At 38.3% G+C, this 23,977-nt stretch overlaps 1 protein-coding gene across 1 annotated transcript in view; it reads right to left on the bottom strand.

Annotated features, from left to right (window-relative positions):
- Window positions 1-16,170, bottom strand: part of ABHD3 (abhydrolase domain containing 3) — a 37,975-nt gene extending 21,805 nt beyond the window's left edge. Inside the window, exons 1-4 of the mRNA XM_029922658.1 lie at window positions 15,875-16,170; window positions 15,167-15,330; window positions 13,927-14,109; window positions 1,966-2,011 (exon numbers count right to left, since the gene is read on the bottom strand). Coding sequence (XP_029778518.1) covers window positions 1,966-2,011; window positions 13,927-14,109; window positions 15,167-15,330; window positions 15,875-16,036 — 555 coding nt within the window. The 5' untranslated portion in view covers window positions 16,037-16,170. The remainder of the gene's footprint in view (window positions 1-1,965; window positions 2,012-13,926; window positions 14,110-15,166; window positions 15,331-15,874) is intronic.
- Window positions 16,171-23,977: the final 7,807 nt, after the last annotated feature.

The raw sequence follows: 23,977 nt of genomic DNA, 5'->3' as shown, positions 1-23,977 counted from the left end.
CTCCTCGAAGTCGGCCTGGGCACATGCCACAGGCAGATTTCGGTGCTTTCCCAACCTTCTTAGTATAAAGGTAAACGATTCTGTTACCCCAAGTTCGGGACAGCCTAGTTTTGTTAGAGGCTGTACTGTAGGACAGCCTACGACAGTATGTCAAACGTTGGACCATCCTGAAGGCCTACAGATGCCGTCCCTGGAAGAGGAAAAAGCTGTCACTTCTTAAATGAGTGGGAGTATAGCATAATATTCAAAATATAATCACGCAACGACTCTACATGGGTGTGGATCCTGGTTCTGAATTTCTTGGCCAGGGCAAGTTCTTAACCTCGTTATGCCTCACTTTCTTCATCTGGCAAATGGCAGTGATGATAACTATGCTTACCCAAATCATTGAGACGTTACTACTGCTGAACATGAAGCCCAAAAAGACATAATTGATATATGATATATTCTTTTTTTTTTGATATATGATATATTCTAAGGACTCAATAAACATTTGATAAATTCATCATGATCGTTATCCCTCTACCAGTAAGTACTTGCTGTTCCATGCTCTTAAATACCTTGCTCTTTATGCTGAAAAAGCCTCTCTATTCCCTCTTGGTTTAATACTACAGCCTTCAAGATCCAACTCAAACTTACCTCTGCTATCATGTCCTCTCATCTCCCCCAAGCACTTAGTTATGTCTTCTCTTCATGCTCTACGATCTTCATACATCTTCTAACAATTACACTTAGCACTGTATTGCATATATTTTCAAGTATCTGAACTCTCTCCTGCGACTTAAGTGAAAGCTCCTAAGATTAAGGTTGCATCTAAAAACAAGTATATTCCTCACCCTATTGCCTTGTCCAATATCTAATTTAACAGGCATACAACACAGCTTTGCTGAATGAACAGATCTTTGTTTCTCACTTTATGGGACCTAATGGACTTTACTTTGCAGCACATTATCTTCTTAATAGCCTCAGACCATATCTTCTCCATTTTTGTCTCCTGAAAACACCCAGAAGTATAGATACACAGCAGACAAGAGCTGCTCAAAAATGATTTTGTTGGTCCAGGGCCACAATGACAAATTCAAATCCTTCCCTTTAGAACATCTGCCATTTGTCTACAAGATTTCTAAAGGGCTGGAGTAAGTAAGGAAATGTGAATCTTCACATCAAACTATTTATTATGAGGTGCTTGAGTAAGAATGTAAACATTTTATAACTTTAGTTTTTGAAATCATATTGATCTTGATTCCCTCCAAACAAAAGAAAAGGTTTCTTTCAGTTTTGGTAGAATTATCTGTGACCTGTTAGAATGGTATGGGATTAACGGTTGAAAACCTTCAAAAATATTTCAGTTAATATGAGTTCTCATTCCAACTCACAGGTTTAACATCAAATTGAATGATGATTTTCTAAGAGGTGGAAGAACCTCTAACAAAAAATTTAGAGGCTGGAGGGGAAAAGGGCTGATTAAATAAAAAGATTTAAATAATATTTCCTCTATGTGAACTTTGACTGGCAAATAGGCATATAACATACCATCAATCCATTTCACGACAAAAGAAAATTTCTAAGTGAAACAAAGCATTGCTGTACTGGTTAATTTGTTAATTATTAACAGTTAATTTTTAAAGAAAATGTGTTTTCCAGTAAAAATAATATAAATACCTATTGATTTTAAAATAGAGTAAGTATCAATGTTACAAAATAGAACCTTAACTTCTATAAGAATAGAAATATATTACATATATTTTACTTATAAGATCTGGATATACATAGACCAAGGGGGTCCCCTGGTTAAATAATTATGAATCTTGTAAATTTCCTTTTTTTCTTTTTGCTTATCTGTATTTTTTCACAATGAACTTGTATACACAGTTATTTCAAATAAAAAGAATGTGCTTTTCATTATGTAACTAGAAATCATTCTTCTAAAAATTAAGCTGATGTCATTAATTTAAATTTACTTACCAAGAGATTCTCCCCTGCCACTCCTCTGTTGTTAAAAACCACACATCTAAAAACCAGGAAAGTAATGTTTATTATTTTTACACATGATTCTTGCTCACAATTTAATACATATTAAAATCATCTCAGTGGCACTGTTTTAGGGTACTAAAAAGTTTTTAAACAGAGTTTTAAAAATCTGTTCCAAAGACATGAGAATGTCTGACAATTTTATCTAACTGCACTAAAATATATTCTGCTTCTCTAAATTCAACATGTGAGTTCAAATCAGAAAATTGTATATTGAAGTGATGTTAAATTTTCCTAACAAAAGCAGAATTTTTACAACTTCTTTCTATGCCTACATATAGGCTTTCAATACACACTGTTAAAACAATTCTAGATACAAGTTAAATTTAAATGTTTTTGCCTCAACCTAAAAAAAAAGTCCTCTACCCATTCTCTTTGTAACATTAATAAAAATCTATTCCTATTCTAAGAAATAGCTATTTAAAAAAAAAGGGAAGGAAGGAATAGCTATTTTTCCCTCAAGGTTCAGCAAACACGGAGACTGGAATTTTACCTGAGGTGAAGACATGAGCACAGGTAGAGCTGTAAGGAACCCGGCACCTGAGCTGGTAGAAAAAGCCCCCACTATGCTACTGCTTCATGACTGACAGGAGGAAAGGCAAACTGTGTTTCTATAATCTTGTTTGCCTCTCCTGGATCAATGGTCATAGGTAAAGGACTTAGAGCACTGTTGGCTCATTATAAATACACAAGGAAAGTTAGCCATTAGGAGCAATGTAGTTGCAGTGCCACAGTAGCTTTAAAAAGCCATTCTGCATTTAAAACACTTAATTCTCATTTAACTTTCAGTCAACCATAACCCCAGATATGTATTTTTTTGTTATCCTCAAACAAAATCCTGATGGGTCTGCAAGGATTCTCTTTGAACGAGTGAATCTATATTCATGTTAATTAAAATGCATTTGGTTTTGTCTGTTTACTTATCAAATCAATCAAGGCCATTTAAGGTTCTAATTCCCTTCTTTTAGGGCATTGCTGATCACTGTATGTATTAGGCCCAACTGAAAAAGAGGAAGTGTTTAAAATCTCAGAAATCATGAGGGGCACCTGGGTGGCTCAGTCTGTTAAAATCTCAGAAATCTGACTTGAGATAAATCTGGATACATTACATTTTATTGACTAGTCAAAGAAAGATCTTAAATATACTTTGAAAGCATGTAGAAAAGTTGGAGTAGGATCAGTGAGCCCTTAATCTTCTCTCGCTAGAGAGAATGGCAATGCAGACTCAAGATAAGCAAAATTTAAGTTAGCCACATGCACTTACTTGCGTAAGCATGTAGGTTACACAAGAATCAGGGCTAAAGTTAATTGTAACCTTGAACCTTGAAGCTCCTAGTCCTCCAGAAAAGAACTACTTTAAGAGAGCAAACACTAAATAAGGATAAAAATGGCTTCTGGGGCAAGATACCATCATGTGACTGCCACCAAGAGAAAGGAACAGAACTGGTAAGGGCAAAGAAAATGATGATTTGCAAAATCATGAAAAAGCTGCATGTACATCTGGGATTTTCTTCCAAACTCAGACTGGGATATTTGTACTTTCCTTCAGGCAACTTTCAAAAGTGGATCACAGATCTGGTATCTCTTGCTAAAGGATGAAATGTACTGACCTCTCCATAGGCCTTTGCTCCTCACAATGTTCAGTGAGTAGCAGTCACTGTATATCCTTCTAGGCCTTGAAAATTGGGCAGAAAGATAAGGAAGAAGAAGGGAGTAAAGCAGCTACAGAGGAAGGCAGAATGATGGCTGCCATTCTGTCCATTTATCCCATTCCAGTTGGTGACGAGTACCAGTTTCTTTGATCTAACTTCTTTTTCTGCCCTGTCATCAGGAAACACTTTACACATGAAGCTAAAAGAATTGGTTATTCCTAAGCCATTTGATAAGCTTCTGTTATCTTTGTAATAGCTCTTCCCAAATAATTTTTACAAATTCTCCCAAAATATTTTAAAGGTTATGCATATGAGAAAAATTGTTCTGCAAAACTTTCTTTTCCTACCTATTGTAGCTATTTAAATGTTCTTCTCAAAACAGGGAAAATATAAAGAAATACCAAATAGAGAATACATTTGGTATTAACTTTCTGTGACAATAGAACACATTAATTAGAAAAGCAGGTGAGTCATCTTTAAAGAAGGTTAAATAAAGGGTAGAGAGCTACCTATAGCACAGGATTTTCCAACCTTTAGTGCTATGGACATTTTGGACCAAATAATAGGAGATGTTGTCTAAAGCCACTTTGATTGAAAACCACTGTTACAGTAAGATGGACCAGATAGCCTTGAATCTGCTGAAGCCCAGTGATCTGCCAGAATCTGACTTTATCAGATCACCTTAAATATTTTTCAGTTCTAGGATTCTATAAGTCTCTGAGTATGAGAACAGAAATAATAATCAGAAGGTGGAGTAGGAGGAACATTCATAGATTACTATGCTGATTTTAGATAATAATAACAACAGATAAACTGATTATTATTTGTTATGTGCCAACCACTTTACAAAAATATTAATATTAGAATGATTCATTCATTCAAAAATTTATTAAATAGACTATTTACTGAACTCAAGATTGAGTTAGAGCTTGCAGGAGAAAAGTAAAATACAAAGAGTATACTCTAGTTAGGTTGAAAGGAAATACATCATATTTTCAGTTGAGTGACAATAAAAGTGGTAACATAGGCAGTATACAATTCAATATCCAATGAATAGTGTAGATAATAAAAATTTGTGAGGTTGGATTGGACAAAATTTATTAGGAAAGAATTCATGGAAAAGGTCTATAGACAGTATGATGAAACTTGGAAAATGATAAATATTTCAGAAGAAGGAAAGTGTAGGATATAATATGGGTTGGAGGGGGCAGTGTGAGCAAAGATGTAAGGCAGGAATGTATAAAATTTTCTAAGGGATGAGGAAATAGATCATCTTAGCAGAAACAAGCCTATGTAGAGTATAATGATAGAAAGTAAGGATGGAAAGAATAGGTTAAGACCAAAATAGGCATTGAGTTCTGAATGTCAGGTTAAGAAAAGATGACAAGGAGGTTCTACTTCCAAAGATGTCAGAGTAGATACTATTAGGCCAATCTTTCCAAAGAATAATATCTATAAAGTCTTGATAAATTATAAAGTCAATGGAGAACGACCAAAGCAGGTAGAAACTAAATGAGAGTTGACACTTGTAGAAAAAAAATGGCATTGGGTGAGCTTCATCTTTTTTTTTTTTTTTTTTTTACAGCTTTTTGCCTGAGGGGATGCACCAGTTGGAATTATTCAATGATGGATAAAAATCAGATAGAAATGCTATTTCATGGGCTTGAAAAACAAGAAAACAGACTTTGGTGCAAATATAGGAGTTAGAAAATGAGGGAAAATTCTTAGAATAGAGAGAGATAGAGAAGGAGAGTCCTAAATTCTGGGCAAAAATTGGGTCCAAAGGTCTGGCTAAGCCTTCGTCTATACATATGTGAGGCTCCAAGCAATCAAATTAAGGATAGAAAACTGAATAGAGATTTCAGCTGTTTCTACCATAGAGGAAACAGAGTTGGAAGTCTGAGTTTAGACAAATTGTCTACCTGATAAAACAAATGAGCAAAAATCAGTACTATTTGGAAGAATATAACAGAAACCAGAGTCTCTACAATGGATTATTCAAGCTGTCTAGATACAAGCCAAAATTACTAGATCAGGAAATAAACAGGAAAACATGGCCAATACTCAAGAGATAAGATAATCAATGTAACTGACCCTGAGATGGTCCACATGTTGGAATTAGTAGATGTGATTTAAAGCAGCTAGATAACTATGCTCAAGGACATAAAAGGAAAATAAGCTTGTAATGAATAGAAAAAAAAGGAAATCTCAGCAGAACGAATAAAACCTATTAAAAATGAAAATTCTAGGTCAGAAAAATATAGTATATGAAATAAAAATTCACTTGATTTGCAAATTACAGTTCTAATATAAAGATGAAAGAGAAATAAAGATAAAAAAAATGAATAGAATCTCAGTGATTTATGGTACATTATCAAAAGATCTATCACATATGTATGTAACTGTGTCCCCAGAAAGAGATGGGAGAGAAAATGGGGCACAAAAATATTTGAAGGAATAATGGTCAAACTTTTTCCAAGTTTGATAAAAAAGACAAAAAACACAGAGTCTCAAAAAAAGGAAAATAAAGAACAATAACAACAACAAAACAGAAAGCAAAGATATATGGCAAACCTATATCTACTATATCAATAATTACACTAAATGTAAATGGACTAAAAATCCAATTGAAATCAAGAAATTGTTGGGGCGCCTGGGTGGCTCAGTCGGTTAAGCCTCCTACTTCGGCTCAGGTCAGATCTCACATTCGTGGGTTCGAGCCCCGCGTCAGGCTCTGTGCTGACAGCTAGCTCAGAGCCTGGAGCCTGCTTCCAGTTCTGTGTCTCCTTCTCTCTCTGACCCTCCCTCTCTCATGCTCTGTCTCTCCTGTATCAAAAATTAATAAAACATTTAAAAAAAATTAAAAAAAAATTGTCAGACAGGACAAAATAAGCAAGACCCAACTATATGCTACATATAAGCAATATACTTTAAATATAAAGATACAGATAGTTTGAAAGTTGAAATATGGAGAAAAATGTACATGGTAAGTTTAGGAAGGCTAGCATGGCTACAAAAATATCAGAGAGACACCACAACTACAGATAAAGACATTTCATAATGGTAAAAGAGTTAATTCATAGGAAGACTAACAATCATAAATATATCTATGACTAGTAACACAGTTTCCAAATACATTTAGCAAAAATGAAAATTAAATTGAGAAATAGAAAATCCATAATCATAATTGATTTCAACATCCTTCCATCAATGAGACAAAAACAGGAAATATATAAAACCTCTGAATAACCCTATCAATTATCTTAACCTAATTTACATTTATGCAACACTATATCCAATAGCAGAATACGTATTATTTTTTAAAAAATGAAACACTTAAATATTTTTGACATCACTAATGTCAAAAGATATTAAAACAGATTAATGTGTAACTCATATACCGTTTTCTAGAATGTAAAGCATCAGAAATCAAATACGATAATGAATAGGAATATATTATTGACTGTATTACATACCCAACTCCTGATTATCACATAGTAATGGAGAAGAGTGAAACTTAATCCATAATTCAAGAAACCTCTTCTCTTATTTCAACTCTTTCCCTACAAAATCTATTCTCTGAGTGGGAAACATGACTTGTTTGCCTGTCATATCTTAAATTTCTATGATGAAACAGGGTCCTTTGATACTACGGGTCTATATTATCTTGACAGGCAATAATATGGGATTTGAGGAGCGAGTTTTCCCAAGCCGAGAGCCTGAGACATCTAAGTAAAGGGGAGTTTTGAAGAAGGAGCAATATTTCAGACTATGAGACTGACGCGCTGCCTACTGCGCTAAGGAGGCAGGTAAGGAGCAATATTTCAAAGAGCCTAAAAAAAATCATACATTTCTCTGTAACAAGGCTTTACAGTTGAAGCTTAACCTTGTCACACACTGTCAAACTCTGGTGAAATTAACACTGTAGTGTTGTTTTTCGTTGGTAAAATGAGTATGATAACACATCTCTTGGAATTAGGTACATGTTAAATAAGATAACTTAAGTATAGCACCTGGTATGGGGCCTATCAAGTGGCAGGCACTCAACAAAGCTAAATTTAATTAATAGTAAACCAAACTGGCGATTCTGATCATAAGCTCTGTGTGGCCCCATGAATTGAAAAAAAAAGTTCATAATTAGTGCAATTCATTTTTTAGGTACAATATTTCAAAACCTATAGCCACAAGAGGAAAAAGTCAAAGCTATCCTTCATGTGAAGAAGCTGAAAACCTTATACAACTAGCATTAAGTTCTCTTTGGGGATCTCTCATAAGACTTTATTGGAATCTTCTCCACCACCTCCCCCCCGCCCCAGCTCTCCCTAATATTTACTCAGTTGCTTTCTGATGTTCTCAGATTTTATCTTACTCATTTGAATTCTAGTTGGTTCTCTTTGGTATTTCTGAAGATTGTGTCAACTAAAGAACTATTTAATAGCAAAAGTGCTCTACATTAATAATATGAACTATTAGGAATGATTCCAGTATCACAGATCACTGCTGACAGCTTAATGACCCAAACTGGAGTCAGAATCATATATGTGTTCCAGGATATAGATTCCAGTGGCCACTTCACGGTTAGCAGGCATTACCTTCTCCCTGCACCACTCACTATTTGGCCAGGCACACTGCTGTCTCTCGGCCCCCCTGGTAATAGGGCCCAGGTAGTACATACCTCATTTGTATCCGACCAGACTAAAAGAGTGTGACTCTTCCTTATGTCAAAGACATAATTCACTCCTTTAAAGAAAAAAGCTAATATTTTTTTAAAAATACTTAAAAAAAAAAGCTAATATTTGTTAAAATGTTCACTGGGGGACAACATTCTTCATATATACACATGTAATCCTGACAGTCCTATGAGGTATAGTTATCTTTATATATGAGAAAACCGAGCTACAGAGTGACTGAGTAATTTGTCCATAGATACACAGGGTTTAACAGAGCTGGGACTTGAATCCAAGCAGACCTGACTCAATAATCCACTTAACCACCTCAGTCTGCACTCCTGGGCTATCTAAGCTACTAACATTAAAGTCTCTTTTTCCAAAGACAGTGCTGAGTGCTCTGAACACAGAGTACCCTTTGAGTGCATGTCAGCTCTGATTAAAAAAAAAAAAAAAAAAGCTTTATTGCTGAAACTTTTGTGAATCATTGTATAATGGAACATCTAACAATTAGTTCCTTAGGGAATGAGACCACTTGTCAGTATCCACCATAATTTTTTCCAGAAATACCATTAAATAGGCTAAGCTCTTCACCGGTGCTTGCTTTCCATTATGCATGATTTCATCTAGCCAGTCTCATGAATAATCAGTTAACTGAACTCATTCTCAAAACTTTAAAAGCCAAATTGTTTTAACAACAACAAAAGCTTACAAAGATACTTTTAGATAAAAATATTCTGCTGTTCTTTTAAAATGACTTCTTACCTAATGTACTGCTTTTAGACTGGGGAGTAGTCAGAACTTGCCCTTTTGTTCCAGGCCTCATTCTCCTTAGTTCAGCCTCCCCTTCCTTCCTCCCTCAGGAAGAGTCAGTAGGTGACCTCCGAGTGCCCTTCTGATACTGCAGGAAAAGCTAAGTGACACCTAAAGCTTAGTAGCCACTGGTGATACTTGACCTAAATCAAAATGCACAGATCCAAGCTCCAAACTGGAAAGCAAAGGAACCTGTAAAACTAGTCAAATTTTAACTGCTTTTAAATCATCTCCCAATTCAAGTTTCTCTCAAAAATATAAGTGATGGACAATGGCATCCTTGCTACCAATAGGTGCGCTCTGCATTGAAAGATCTTAATCCTATTAAACTACATTAAAAAGTTAGTGATTTCTGTAAGTAGTTTTAAAAATGCAGCAAAAAAACCCAATAAGGAAATAATAATTTTAAAAATGCAGTAAGAAATTTCTCGAGACAAACAGCCACAATCCTGAAAAATCCCTCCATTAATCCTTCTGCTCTTTTCCAAACCCTCTCCTGTTTCCCTCCTTCCGCTGTCAAACTTACAAGATTTGTGATCCACCCCACTCTTGTCTCCTGAGGTCGTCTTCCCCCTCAGTAGTTGGGCTTCCTTCCTCATTGCTCTGCTGAATCTTCTCCAGTATTCTGTCCTCATTCTCTCTGTCCTTATGTTTGCCTCTGGCACCTCTGATCTGTTCCTTCCAGCCATAAAATGTTTTACTTGGTGTCAGATAGTCCAGAATTCTGGCACTTGCAACACTGACCACGAAGTGCTAGAGACTGCCAGCTATCTCCCAGTATCCACCCTCCTCTTCTTCCTCAGTCACAGAATCTCTCAGTTTCATCTGAGTATATGACTGCTCAAAATAAAAATCTCACAGCCACAAGGGAGGCTGAGGAAGAGCAGGCTCATATGATACAAGCAAGAGTGGTGTGCACAACTGCTGGAAAGCATCCTTAAAGGAAGACGGTACATTCTCTAGTCTTTTTTCTCCTTCTTGGGTATTGGGCTATAGATGTAATAGCTGGAGCTAGAGCAGCCTCTGGTTATGAAGCAATACTTCCTGATACAGGCTATAGACCTATGGTCTACCTTCTTAGAGAAATCAATTTCTCATGCGAGAGACATAAACTTGTATCTTTTTAAAGTCACTGTTATTTTAAGTTTTCTTTACTTGTAGCCAATACTGCTTCTCTTTAATGCATTTCTTCCCAACTACTACATACATGCTCTTTGTCGCTTCAGCTAGACTGTATGCTCTTTGGGAATATAGGTTCTGATAAAAATACTTAATGACTGACTAGATTTCAATGGACTTATTATTATATAATTCTGGATGGGCCACTCTTTTTAATACTAGTTGGGGGTAGAACTAAATTGTAGATGAAGGCTCTTAATAAAAGAGGTCAAAGTAAAAGGTGATTTGGATGTTCTCAGAGTTACTGCTTTACTCTCTCTCTTTAGTAGTCATGCTAAAAATTAATTCGGACAATGGGAATAAGACTTAAGAAAACATATTATTCAGGTACATGAAATAATATCTATTAGGCTGTGTTACCAAATAGAAGCTTTTAAAAAAAACAATTCTTGAGGGAATGAATAGGATTTCTAACTACTTTATCGGTCACAGGGGTGTAACTTTGTCTCCAGTCCTCTGATTTCTATGAGGGAAGCTTCTCTCTAAACACACTCCTGGTCTCCTGGCCTTGCTTATTTTATTCATTCTCCAGGAGATGGAGGGCTTATCTGATTGATTAGATTTGGAAGAACGACTAGGGCTATTTGGCTCAGCAATCCTCTTCTCCTCCTCAGGGACAAGTTTATCCAAGGAATACGTACTGTGTTTGGCCAGTGAAGATGAACAGGCAGGGAGGCTATGTATTCCCCTTTGAATTCAACTTGAGTTCTTAGTAAAGCCTTTGCTTACAATGATCTTAAAGGAACTTTAGCTTAGTTCCTATCCCATCCATTCTTAATTCTGAATTGGTTAATTTTATCAGAAAAGTTTCTGTGTCTCTGTCAGTTTTCAGATACAGGAAAAATGAATTTTTAACAGCAACGATAGTAAACCCTTCTGTTTCACTTATTCATATGCCAGGAGTTAAGTTCTCCCTAATGTTTAAGGCATGTCTCAGCAGTGAGGCAGCAACAGTTCCCTGGTTACCTGACATGACTCTTCCTACACATTCAACCTTCCACAGGATAGTGATTGGGGCCTGAGGCAAATACACCCCCAAAGTATTGGAGTGTTTATACTGCTTATGAAACTCTATCCTATAAGAGACATAATGACACATAATGACACAATCTTGTAAGGAAACCAGGTGTTTATATTCCCCAAGAGGTTGGTTTGTTTGTACTTGCTCTTTAAGTTATCAAGTGTTCTGCTCCGATTAGGGAAACATTAAAGACCACTTTGTTTAGGTCACTAAACCAAGTACCTTACATAATTCATTTAAACTCTCTGTAGTAAGTGAGAAGCTATAATTGGAGAAGTTAAAGATTAATTGCCAGGGTCTCTCAGTAAGTAGACATTCCAATATTTGAACCCAGGCCCAGCTCCAAAGACCTCTATATTATACCCCTATATTACACAGCCTCAAAGGACTCAATGAAAGCCTCATGCCAAAGTTCTAGGTGTTTTCTTTTACTTCAGTGGTCTTTGGAACTACTTCACTATCTGTGGTAGAATGCAAAAATATTTTGTAGGCCTTCCTATCAAGAGGTGGCGTTTATTTCTCTACCTTTTGACTCTGGGCCGACCACATGACTTGCTTTAACTGGAATGTGGCAGAAGCAACATCATGAGTGTTCTTAGCTTGAGTGTCAAGAAGCCTTGCATCTGTTGCTTTTGCACTCTTGGAACCCTCTGCTACCAAATGAACAAACTCAGAGTGAGCCTGATGGTGAACGAGAGGCCACATGGAGTGGAGATGAATCATCCCTGCTCAGGGCCCCCATGCAGGGAGTTGTCCTGGCTGTTGACCTCAGATGCACAAACGATCCCAGCCAAGACCAGGAGAACCACCTAGCTTTGCTCAGCCCAAATTCTTGAGCTACAGAATTGTGAGCAGAATGGTGATCGTTTTTAGCTAATAAGTTTGGGGATAGTTTGTTATACAGCAAAAGCTAACTGATACACCCTCTCCAACTTAGAGTCAGCCATCCCTCATAATTAAAAACAAATGGGGATAGGCCCAAAGGCCACTGAAAGGTTTACTGATTACTGCTTATACATGAACTCTGCTACTTTCAAACCCAGTCTAATTCACTGTAACAGTTCCCTAAACCCATATAAGCTGGGTCTTCAAGCAGCTGACACTGACCTGGTCTACCTTTCCCTTCTCCTAGGCTCCTGTGGCAAAGACAACTTCTCACAACTCTTTGTACCTAGCACAAAACCTTCCTTTCATCATACATTCACAAAATTTCTGAATCAGTACAAGAGATTTTAACCCTCAGGGGAACTGGAACTTTGAAGGTTTGAAGTACAGTGTAATGATAGTCATAGTCATAAAATTTAGCAACTTTTACAAGGGGTGCGAAAAAGTCTTGTGGACTGTCAACTCCAGGGCTTTTGAAATTTAGTCCTTGAGTTTCAACTACATTGGTTTTAAAAGCACTTACTAAGTCTTAAGAGACAGCTCAGGCCAAGTACAGAATCAGCAATTTAAATATGCACAAAAGGCTTTATGATCTATACTTTTTGAGCATGACTAAGTTTTAGCAAAAAATTGGAATCAAGCCTCACACCTAACTGGATGATGCTAACCATGGAATAATGATGAATTCCTGCTGTTAGCGCAAGTTTCACTGGAACAATAATTCTGGAACACCTATCAAAACGTCTGAGAGATTGTCATTTCATGGGCAAAATAGGCTTTATCTGTAAAAGATCAGAGTTAACTTGTGAAAACTGAATTAGTTCTTATGGCATTTCCCCATTTATATAAAAATGTTTTTATTAATATAAACTCCACATCAAGTTTTCACATAAGAGTGTTTCAAGTTTAACAAGACACAACTCTAGTTTAAATGCAACTCAGAGTGTTCCATTACAATAATTACTATCAGCTAAAAAAAAAAGGCAGACACAAAAAAGCCGTACTTTTCACAATGACCCTGCTTTAAGATTTTAGAGCCGAACCTGAAACTTAAAGTTGCTAAGTCACTTGCAAACAATTAAGTTGTACTTGGAGACTGAGTTGAATAATGATTACTCAAAAATGCTGTGGCATCATCAACTGGACACTAGTTATGTGCCCCTACAAACTCAGATGGACAGAAGAGGCACAGATCACCTCTGGAAAAATAAGGATCACCTACAAGCGGATTCTGAATATTTTTTACATTTGGGATCTGAGCCAATGAGATAAGATTAGTGGATTCATGGTTCAAATACGGAATGAGACATGAGGGTCACAATGTACTCTCTCAGTGGTTTGTAATGGCTATTTTCCATAGCACTCCCTTCAGTGTGTCTCCTGCTCCTCAGACCTGGGTTCTATGTCAATTCCTAGGTGATACTCATTTCATTCATTCTTTCAACCAAAATCTGCTGAGTGCCTACTATGCTCAATGCTATTTCCTGTGAGATGATTATTATGCATCTTCCTGAAAAAAAAAAAAAAGGCAAAAGAGGAAGCAGAGAAAAATAATCATCTAGGGAACCACTTAATCCATGCAAGAAGTAACAAGTATTTCTGAAACAAACATGTAGATAGGTTTGTGCTTCATATAGAATGAATTAAGTGAAAAATGGAATAAACATTTTACTGGTACCTGTATCCCAATTCTTCACTAAGATGGATCATATGAAGGATATATGATTCCTTGCTTGTTCCGGTGAGGCCCGGCAACAATAGGATAGTAGGTCTGGTGACGGAATCCATATAAAACTTACTGTTACAATTATCAAACCAGTCCAGTGAAATCTGTCCTCCATCTGCAGTTTTAATAAGTTCACTGAAAGAAATAAGGGACATATTCATTAAATGTTTCAAGTCACATCTTAATATTAGTGTCATAATTTGATAAATATATGACATGATTTGGTCATTTGGAAAGAAGTTGTTTTTTTCTGGCATTCCCTAACACACACACTTATATCACTTTATTACAAGAATGATATGACATTAGTGCCATAAAGTATTTCCAACAATATCACAAAAAGGTAGCATATAAAAATGAACTTCTAAGTACCTCAAATATTTATCTTAATCATTTCCTCATTATTCTAAAATGCCCAGCATTTAACCCTTATTTGATTGAGGTCACCCAAATATTCAATGGGGAATTGAGTAAGTAAAATGCTGATCTGATCACTGCTCTGGTCCTTTGACTTAACAAGGCAGTCTCCCCACAGAGTATATTATAAAATTTGCTTCTTAAATATTTTAAAGTATTTTTCACATAGTATGTATGAACTTAAAGATTTTTCTCAAACAAATAGTGCAAGTTCCGGGCAACAAAAGGATCTCCAGAAGGACTAGATGACTCAGGGAAATTAATATTAGGCACCATCGAAACCTCCGAGTAACTGATATATTCTGGACCTTATCTTTAACACCTCAAGGACATTATCATCAAGAACCCATCTGCTTAATAATATGAAGTCCTTTTACAAGATCCATCATTAATTTGGATTTGGCAAAATCCAAATTAATTGGCATCCTTCTAGACCCCATCCCCAGCATCAATAAGTGATCCCCAGCATCAATGAATTGGTGCATATCATCAAAGGATCTAGGTCCTTAGGTACAGATGCTGCCAGACTGGAAAAGAGTACCCCCAAACACTTCTCTAGAAACAAACCATTTACATCAAGGCACAAACAAAAACAATGGTGAAAGGCAATACCTGAATATTTTCCTGCCGCTGGGGGAGGGGGAAGCACACCTTCCACTTTCATTCCTCCTTTCTTTTCTATATGCTTACTAACCAGAGGTTAACCAAGAACTAGGAGTATGGAGGAAAAACCCTGTGGTTTTGCAGAAATGACTGAAAATGGAAATATACTTACTTCCTGTACTGCACCGGGGGTTTGGAAGTGATGAAAGGTCTCAGGAGTGTCTGTCCTCGACTCTCCCAGCACCAGACCGTGGGGTAGTACGTTTCTGTCACCACGGGACAGTGGTCCTGAAGGAAGCGGCTGAAAGTCTCACCCCCCGTCACTAACTGGGGCTTCTGTGGGGAAAGCCGGTATTATAGTGAAGGGTCCAGAACAAAGTTTCTGCCAACCGTAAACCAGAAACGAGCAGACTCGTCCCTCGCCCGCGCGTTCCCTCGGATTACATCTCCTTCTAGAAGCCTGACACCAATAATTCGCAGTCACAACGGACTTAAAGGGAGGTTTACCAAACCCTTCAAGGGGAAGGCAAGAGCTGAGATAAGGGAGTCCTTCTCAGAAGTGCTATAGCATTGCCAGCACTGCGAGTGGTGACAGGGCAGCGCCGCCGCGCCTAGGTCAGCCGGGTCCCGGCTGCAATCGGAGGACCCCGGCCGGACACACAGACGAGCGGACAAGGGCCGGCCCGCTTTCCCGCGCGCGCCGCAAGGGCGTCCATCAGATGCCGGGGAAAGGGCGACAACTCGGGAGCAGCACGCCCGCCTCCAGGACGACCCAGGCCACCGGCCCCTGCAGCGGCAGCTCCGGCTTCTCCGGCTGCCGTCGCTCCCAGCAAAGCCCCCGCGGCCCTGCGCCCCGGCGCCCTCGCCAACCCCAGCTCACCTTGGCAATGCTGCTCAGGTAATAGCAGGCGTAAGCGATACTGAAGCCCACGATCAGGGATAAGCCCACTCCCGAGCCGAAGAACCCAACTCGGACTTGGTGCTCCAGGTAGACGGAGAGATCCCGGGACAGCATCCGCAGGTCCATAGCTAAGCGCTGCATGGCTCTGCGGCGAGGGGCCGGCCAGCCGGCGAGCCGGCGAAAGCGGGCGCGGCGGTGCCGCGAACCCTCGACCCGAGCGCCTCTTACCCGGCAGAGAGCCGCTTCCGCGAGCGGGCGCGGCCAGGCGGCCCCGGGAGGCGTAACACGGCTGCCAGACGCCGCCGGCTCCGCCCTGGCTTCCCTGGAACCGCCCCCACCGCTAGCCACTCAGGAACCTTCCAGAGGCGCGGTGCCAAGCACGGCCCCCGTGCGGTGGCAGACCCGGTTTCCAGGTCTGGTCCCAACAGCCTGGGTGGCTCCCCAAGCCCAACCCCCTCGCCCCGCTCCCGCCCCAAGGGTGGGGAGCGAGCGAGCACCGACTTTGGAGAAGGAAATGGGCCTGGAAGTGAGCATTTAGGTCCGGGGCCGGGCACTAGCCCCGTGACCTTGAACGATTACGCACGGCGGGAGGTCTCAGTGAACCCTTACTGTTAACTAGCGGTTTAGAGTGCTCAGGAAGTGTGCCTTAGATTAAAAAAATTGAAGGAGTTAATGCCAAAGATACGCTAGAAGAATGCGCTGTGTAGTGAAAAAAGAAATCCTACATCTCCCAGAAAATTGTTTCCCCTGAAGACTATCAAGAGAAAAAATATTCTGTAAACATTCAATATTGAGGACATTCATACTTTAAAGCTCTCTGAATCCTTTTAGTTCCTAAGTATGCCTTGAATGTGAAGTGGTTGCCCAAAATAAGATCAAGAAAAGGAACTGGAATTGAAAAATTTTAAAGCTTGTTTGTAGTTCATTAGTGCTTTGAGCTTCTAGACTTACAGAAAATCTGTTACCTAACATAGGAACAGGAAACCACTTATAAATGAAGTAGGTTTTCCCAGGCTTATTTATGACAACACGACTAAGCTGGGAGATACAGGCATATAAAAGTGCTAGAAAATTTACAGTCTGTTACATAATACATACAGTCTGTACATAATAACCGTCTGTTATTATGAACTCCTCCCGCTTAGAGGTACCAAGAGTGGCAAGACTTAAACAGGCAAAAAGGAAAAGTTAATGGCTGTATAGACTATGAAAAATTTCACAGGATTGTTGTTAATTAGTTATAGAAATTAGTGATAGAGAAATGGGATGGGCCAGCAGTAAGCAATTTATTTGGTCTTGATTTGGTCACTATAACTTGATGGTTGTCAGTTCCCAGAACAATTTACTTGCTTTCACTGAGCCTGTTTTCTTTTTCTTTGCTTTTGTTTGTTTGTTATTTTTTATCCGTAGAATAAGAATTTCTACTTTATAGAGTCATTGGGATGAATGAGTGAAGTAAGGGATGTGCTGGTCTTGCCCTGAGTATAATTCTCTTCCACTCACTGGCTCTTGCATCCGAGCGCAGCCAGAAAACACACCACACATGCTGGTTGCCGTATTCGACAATTGACCTGCAACATTCCTTACAATGCCTGCACCCACCTTCTCCTGCCCTGCCTACCAATAAATACATAAATATTTCATTTTGCTTAAGTTTAAAGTGGAAATACTGTAAAATGTTTCATTAGCATAATGGTGTGTAGAAAGTGTGCTGACCTGGGAGTAAACAACTCTGAACTCATCCACCAAAATTAGGCAAACCATTTAGCCTTTTGAACCCTCAATTCCTTGTCCATAAAATGAGATAGTTGAGATTAAAGATGTCCAACTTTCTTTCCTGTTAGAACATTCACAAACTTCCTTAAAATGAGAATATTCCAGTTTAAGGGTGCTTGGGTGGCTCCGTTGCTTGAGCATCCAGTTTCGGCTCAGGGTCATGATCTCACAGTTTGTGGGTAGAGCCAGGAGCCTGCTTCGGATTCTGAGTCTCCCTATCTCTCTCTGCCTGTCCCTCACTTGTGTGTGCATGCATGCTTTCTCTCTGTCTCAAAAAAAAAAAAAGGAATATTCCAATTTAGATGAGGAAATAAGAGCTTATATCCATCCTACAATGACCCCCAGTGACTTCTTCTGCCCAGTGTCCATACCTGTGTATAATTCCTTCTCCTTGAGTGCAGATAGGACCAGTGACTTATTACTAACCAACTGAACATAGTAAAAGTGATGAGATGTCACCACTTCTGTGATTACATTATTTTATGTGTCGCTAGCTTGGTAGACTGGAGCTAAAGGCTGTCCTGCCACCTTGAGGAAGCAGACAGCCATATGAAGTGCTCATGGAGAGTACCACATAGGCGGGAATTAGTAGCACTTCCCAGGATTTGTGTGTGTGTTGGGGCGGGGGTGGGGGTGTGTGTCTCTGACAACCACCAAGAAGATGGGGCCTTCACTCCTACAACTGCAAGGAAATGAATTCTAACAAACACCCTAAATAAGCTTAGAAGCAGATTCTTCCTCAGTCAAGCCTCCAGATGAAAACACAGCCTTTCCAGCATCTTGATGATAACCTTGTGAGACCTGGAGAGGAGCCCCAGTTAGGCTGCACTCAGACCCCTAATACATAATAACTGTTAGATAGTAAAAGTGTTGTTTTAAGTGCTAAATTTGTGGTAATTTGTTATGCAGATATGTAAAACTAATAGAGAAAGAAAGTCCTACAAAAGCATTCAAATATTCATAAACATCAGTGGCTCATTTTTGCCTACCAATGTACAGTTGACCCTTGAACAGCATGGGGGTTAGAAGCACCAACCCATGCACAGGCAAAAATCTGTGTATAACTTTTGACTTTTCAAAGACTTAACTAATAGCCTATTGTTGATAAAAGCCTTATGGATAGCATAAACAATTGATTAACACATGTTTTGTATGTTATATGTATTATATACTATATTCCTGTGATAAAGTAAAATGTTATTAAGAAAATCATAAGGAAGAGAAACACATTTACAGTACCGTGTCAGTTTTTTAATTATTATTTTAGAGAAAGAGTATACAAGTGGGGGAGAGGGCTGGAGGAGAGAGGCAAAGGGAGAGAGAAAGAGAGAGAGAGAAAATCTTAAGTAGGTTCCATGCTTAGCACGGAGCCCGACATATAGTTCAATTCCATGACCCAGGGACCATGACCTGAGCCAAAATCAAGTGTTAGACGCTTAACTGTCTGAGCCACCCAGGCACCCCAGTGCCATATCATATTTATTAAAAAAATCTTTGTATAAGCGGCATGTTGTTCAAGAGTCAACTGTATTTGTTGTAGGGATGTTTTAAATAAGTTAAAGATTTCAGCTCTTTCAATCAATATTCAACATCATGAAGCCTGTTAAGAGATTTTTAATATTTTTTATTTATACTTATCTTTGATTACTTGTCACAATGAACATTTATTACTTTTTAAACAGTAAAAAAGTATTTATAATTTTTTTAATGTTTTTTATTTATTCTTAATACAGAGAGAGACAGATCATGAGAGGAGGTGGGGCAGAGAGAGAAGGAGACACAGAACCGGAAACAGGCTCCAGGCTCTGAGCTAGCTGTCAGCACAGAGCCTGACGCGGGGCTTGAACTCACGAACGTGAGATCTGACCTGAGCCGAAGTTGGAGGCTTAACCAACTGAGCCACCCAGGCACCCCAAAAAAGTCATTTATAAACATACAAAATTAATTGTAAAGGAATACATCATGTGAAAAGATATATAGCTGAAAGTAGGAAAGGCCAAAACATTCTAAGATGTAATGGAAAACAAGTTTTAATAGGAAGACACCTTAACAAGTTTTGTGTGTAATATGTCCAGGATTTTTTTTACTGAGGAATGGCATTTAGAAATCAAGATACAGGCACTGGGTGTGGTCATTGCTATTGGAGTATCATTATGTGTAGGCCCTGTTAGCTGACTGAGCTAGGTAATATGTGTATGTATACTAACCCATGTGTGTGTATATCTGTATCTGTATCTAGAGTTGTTTTTGTATCTATTCATCTTTGTTTATATTAAGCTAAAGATGAGTTAAGAAAAAGATGAACTCTTTTACATGGACTCCATGAGGATTTTTAGGAGGAATTAAACCTCATAATTTAATTTAAAATTTTCTTTAATTTTTGGATAAAGCAAAATTCTATCTGTAATAGGAAATACCCTATGCCCTTAACCAAGTCTATGCAAAATAGCAACAGAAACCAAGCAGAGGACGGAATGGTTTATACTTATAGAGAATGCCAGAACTGAAACTCATAAGACATATGCTTAATGAAACATAAATTTTAGATTACATTCAATTAAAATAAATATAGTTCTATATGGATTGTTTTAAAAATTGTGGATGTCACTAAATTATTTATTAGTAAACCACTGTGACCCCAATTTCTCAGTTCTAATACTTATTATTACATTAACTGTAACCCTATCTTTAGTACTAATTATCCCTAACCCTACATAGTCCAACCTTAGCACTAGCAATCTGATTTCCAACTGATTGATTTTGGGGGAGAGAAGACTATCATATACCCTAGGAACTGAGGCTTTTATCAACAATACGCTGTTAAGTCTTTGAAAAGTCTTAGGAGAAGAGAAAAGGAATTTAGATAAGAAAGGGCTCTAAGTAGCTGGCAGAAAGGCATGTTGCAAAGGAGAAATGTACATGTGGGGGTCCTGGTGGATGCCTGGGGAAGAAACAAGTTGAATTTTTAGAAGGCTTCAGAAGTGGTCAATGGGGCAGATGAGTTTGTGGTCCTGAGACCCCACTTCCAATCTGAACTGTTTACACTTATCACTGGAGTCTTGAGCAAAAATCTGCCTATACCTTCCCTCAAGGTTAATTTTTGTTTATTAGATTCAGGGTATGGCAGCCAAGTAGTAGCCATAATAGGGAGATAAATTAACCTGCTTCCTCCAAGGTAACTGGAGTCATTTGGGAACATCTTACGGTGGAGAGGATTAATTTACAGACTAACACAACTGAAGGAACATAAAGTTGATGTTTCCTCTTCCTCCTTCCCCAGGGAGAAGCTAAATACTTATTTCGTGTAATATAGAATGAAAGAAAGATAGAAAGAAAAACAAAAGAAACTATCATATGGATTCCAACTGAAATGTATGAGATCAAAATTATACTAATAATGTTTTAATAGAATTCCTCTTCATGTGAAGAGGCAGCTTTCTCATCATATGTAGTTGAAAAAATGAAATATTTTTGGCTACCTTGACATCTGTGAAAACACCTTCCCCTGCTCATTCCCAAATAGCTCATTTACAAGTAAATGTACCCATAGTAGACAAGTATGGAGTGGTCATGTGAAAGCACTGCAAGAATGTACTAAAATCAATTCTTAAGACAACTCATTTAAGCAACAACAACAACAATAACAACAAAGGAACCGGGAATAGTTGGTTGTATACTTCCAGGGGGCTTGGGGGTCAGACATGGAGGAAGTCAGAGATTCTTCCTTCTGCTGGCCTTTAAGAAGCTAGTGTCTGGGGTGTCCAGATGGCTCAGTTGGTTAGGCATTTGATTCTTGATTTTGGCTCAGGTCATGATCTCATAGTCCTGAGATAGAGCCCTGTATCAGCCTCTGCACTGAGTGCGGAGCCTGCTTAAGACCTAACCTTACACCTAAAGGAGTTGGAAAAAGGACAGCAAATAAAGCCCCAAACCAGCAGAGAAAGGGAAATAATAAAGATTAGAACAGAAATCAATGATATTGAAATAAAAAATAATAGAACAGATCAATAAAACTAGGAGCTTGTCCTTTGAAAGAGTTAGCAACATTGATAAACCCCTAGCCAGATTTGTCAAAATGTAAAAGGAAAGGACCCAAATAAAATCATGAATGAAAGAGGAGAGATCACAACCAACACTGCAGAAATACAAAAAATAATAAGAAAATATTATAAGCAATTATATGCTAACAAATTGGGCAATATGGAAGAAATGAACAAATTCCTAGAAACATAAACTACAAAACCGGAACAGGAAGAAATAGAAAATTTGAACAGACCTATAACCAGCAAAGAAATTGAATTAGTAATAAAAAAAATCTCCCAACAAACAAGAGTCCAGGGCCAGATGGCTTCCTAGGGGAATTCTATAAAACATTTAAAGAAGAGTTAATACGTATTCTTTTGAAGCTGTTACCAAAAAAAAAAAAAAAAAAAAAAGAAAGGGAAACTTCCAAACTCATTCCATGAGGCCAGCATTGCCTTGATACCAAAAGCAGACAAAAACCTCACTAAAAAGGAGGATTACAGACCAATTTCCCTGATGAACATGGATGCAAAAATTCTCCACAAGATATTAGGAAATCAAGTCCAACATACATAAAAAGAATTATTCACCACCATCAAGTGGGATTTATTCCTGGACTGTAGGCGTGGTTCAATAGCTGAAAATCAAACCGATATACCATATTAATAAAAGAAAGGATTAGAACCACATGATCCTCTCAATAGATGCAGAAAAGATATTTGAAAAAATACAGCATCCTTTCTTGATAAAAGCCCTTGAGGAAGTAGGGATACAAGGAACATCCCTCAACATCATGAATGCCATACACAAAAACCCACAGCTAGTATGATCCTCAATGGGAAAAAACTGAGAGCTTTTCCCCTAAGGTCTGGAACGCCACAGGGATGTCCACTCTCACCACTGTTGTTCAATATAATAGTGAAAGTCCTAGCCTCAGCAATCAGAGCAACAAAAAGAAATAAAGGCATACAAATTAGAAAGGAAGATATCAAACTTTCACTCTTTACAAATAACATGATACTCTATGTGGAAAATGGAAAGACTCCACCAAAAAACTGCTAGCACTGATACATACATTCAACAAAGTCACAGGATATAAAATCAATGTACAGAAATCAGTTGCATTTTTATACATAAATAATGAAGCAGCAGAAAGAAAAATCAAGGAATAGATCCCATTTACAAGACCTAAATATGACACAGGAAACCATCAAAATCCTAGAGGAGAAAGCAGGCAAAAACCTCTTTGACTTTGGACACAATAACTTCTTACTAGGCATGTCATCCGAGGCAAGGGAAACTAGAAGCAAAAATGAACTATTGGGACCTCAGCAAGATAAAAAGCTTCTGCACAGTGAAGGAAACAATCAACAAAACTAAAAGGTAACCAATGGAATGGGAGAAGATGTTTGCAAATGACATGTCGGATAAAGGATTAGTATCCAAATCTATAAAGAACTTCTCAAACTTAACACTGCAAAAACAAACAATCCAGTGAAGAAATGGGCAGAAGACACAAATAGACACTTTTCCAAAGAGGACATCCAGATGGCTGACAGACACATGAAAAGATGCTCAATATCACTCATCATCAGGGAAACACAAATCAAAAAACCACAATGAGATACCACCTCACACCTGCCAGAATGGCCTACATTAACAACTCAGGCAATAACACATGTTGGCGAGGATGCAGAGAAAGAGGTTCTCTTTCGCACTTCTGGTGGGAATGCAAACTGGTACAGCCACTCTGGAAAACAGTGTGGAGTTTCCTCAGAAAATTAAAAATAGAACTACCCGATGACCCAGCCATTGCACTACTAGGTGTTTATCCAAAGGATTAAAAAATGCACCCAATGTTTATAGCAGCACCATTGACAATAGCCAAAGTATGGGAAGAGCCCAAATGTCCATTGACTGATGAATGGATAATGAAGTAGAAATCAAGAGTTGGACACTCAACCAACTGAGCCACTCAGGCTCAGGCTCACACAATGGAGTATTATTCAGCAATCAAAAAGAATGAAATCTTGCCATTTGCAACTATGTGGCTGGAACTGGAGGGTATTACGCTAAGCGAAATTAGTCAATCAGAGAAAGACAAATATCATATGACTTGACTCATATGAGGAATTTAGGATACAAAATAGATCAACATAAGGGAAGGGAAGCAAAAATAACATAAAAGACTCTTAAATAAAGAGAACAGAGAGTTTCTAGAGGGGTTGTGGGTTAGGAGATGGGCTAAATGGGTAAAAAGTATTAAGGAATCTACTCCTGAAA

Source organism: Suricata suricatta, chromosome 14 (genome assembly GCF_006229205.1).
Source record: "Suricata suricatta isolate VVHF042 chromosome 14, meerkat_22Aug2017_6uvM2_HiC, whole genome shotgun sequence".
NCBI lineage: Eukaryota > Metazoa > Chordata > Mammalia > Carnivora > Herpestidae > Suricata > Suricata suricatta.
Note: the sequence above shows the minus strand (reverse complement) of the source record. Positions and strands in the feature narration are given on the sequence as shown.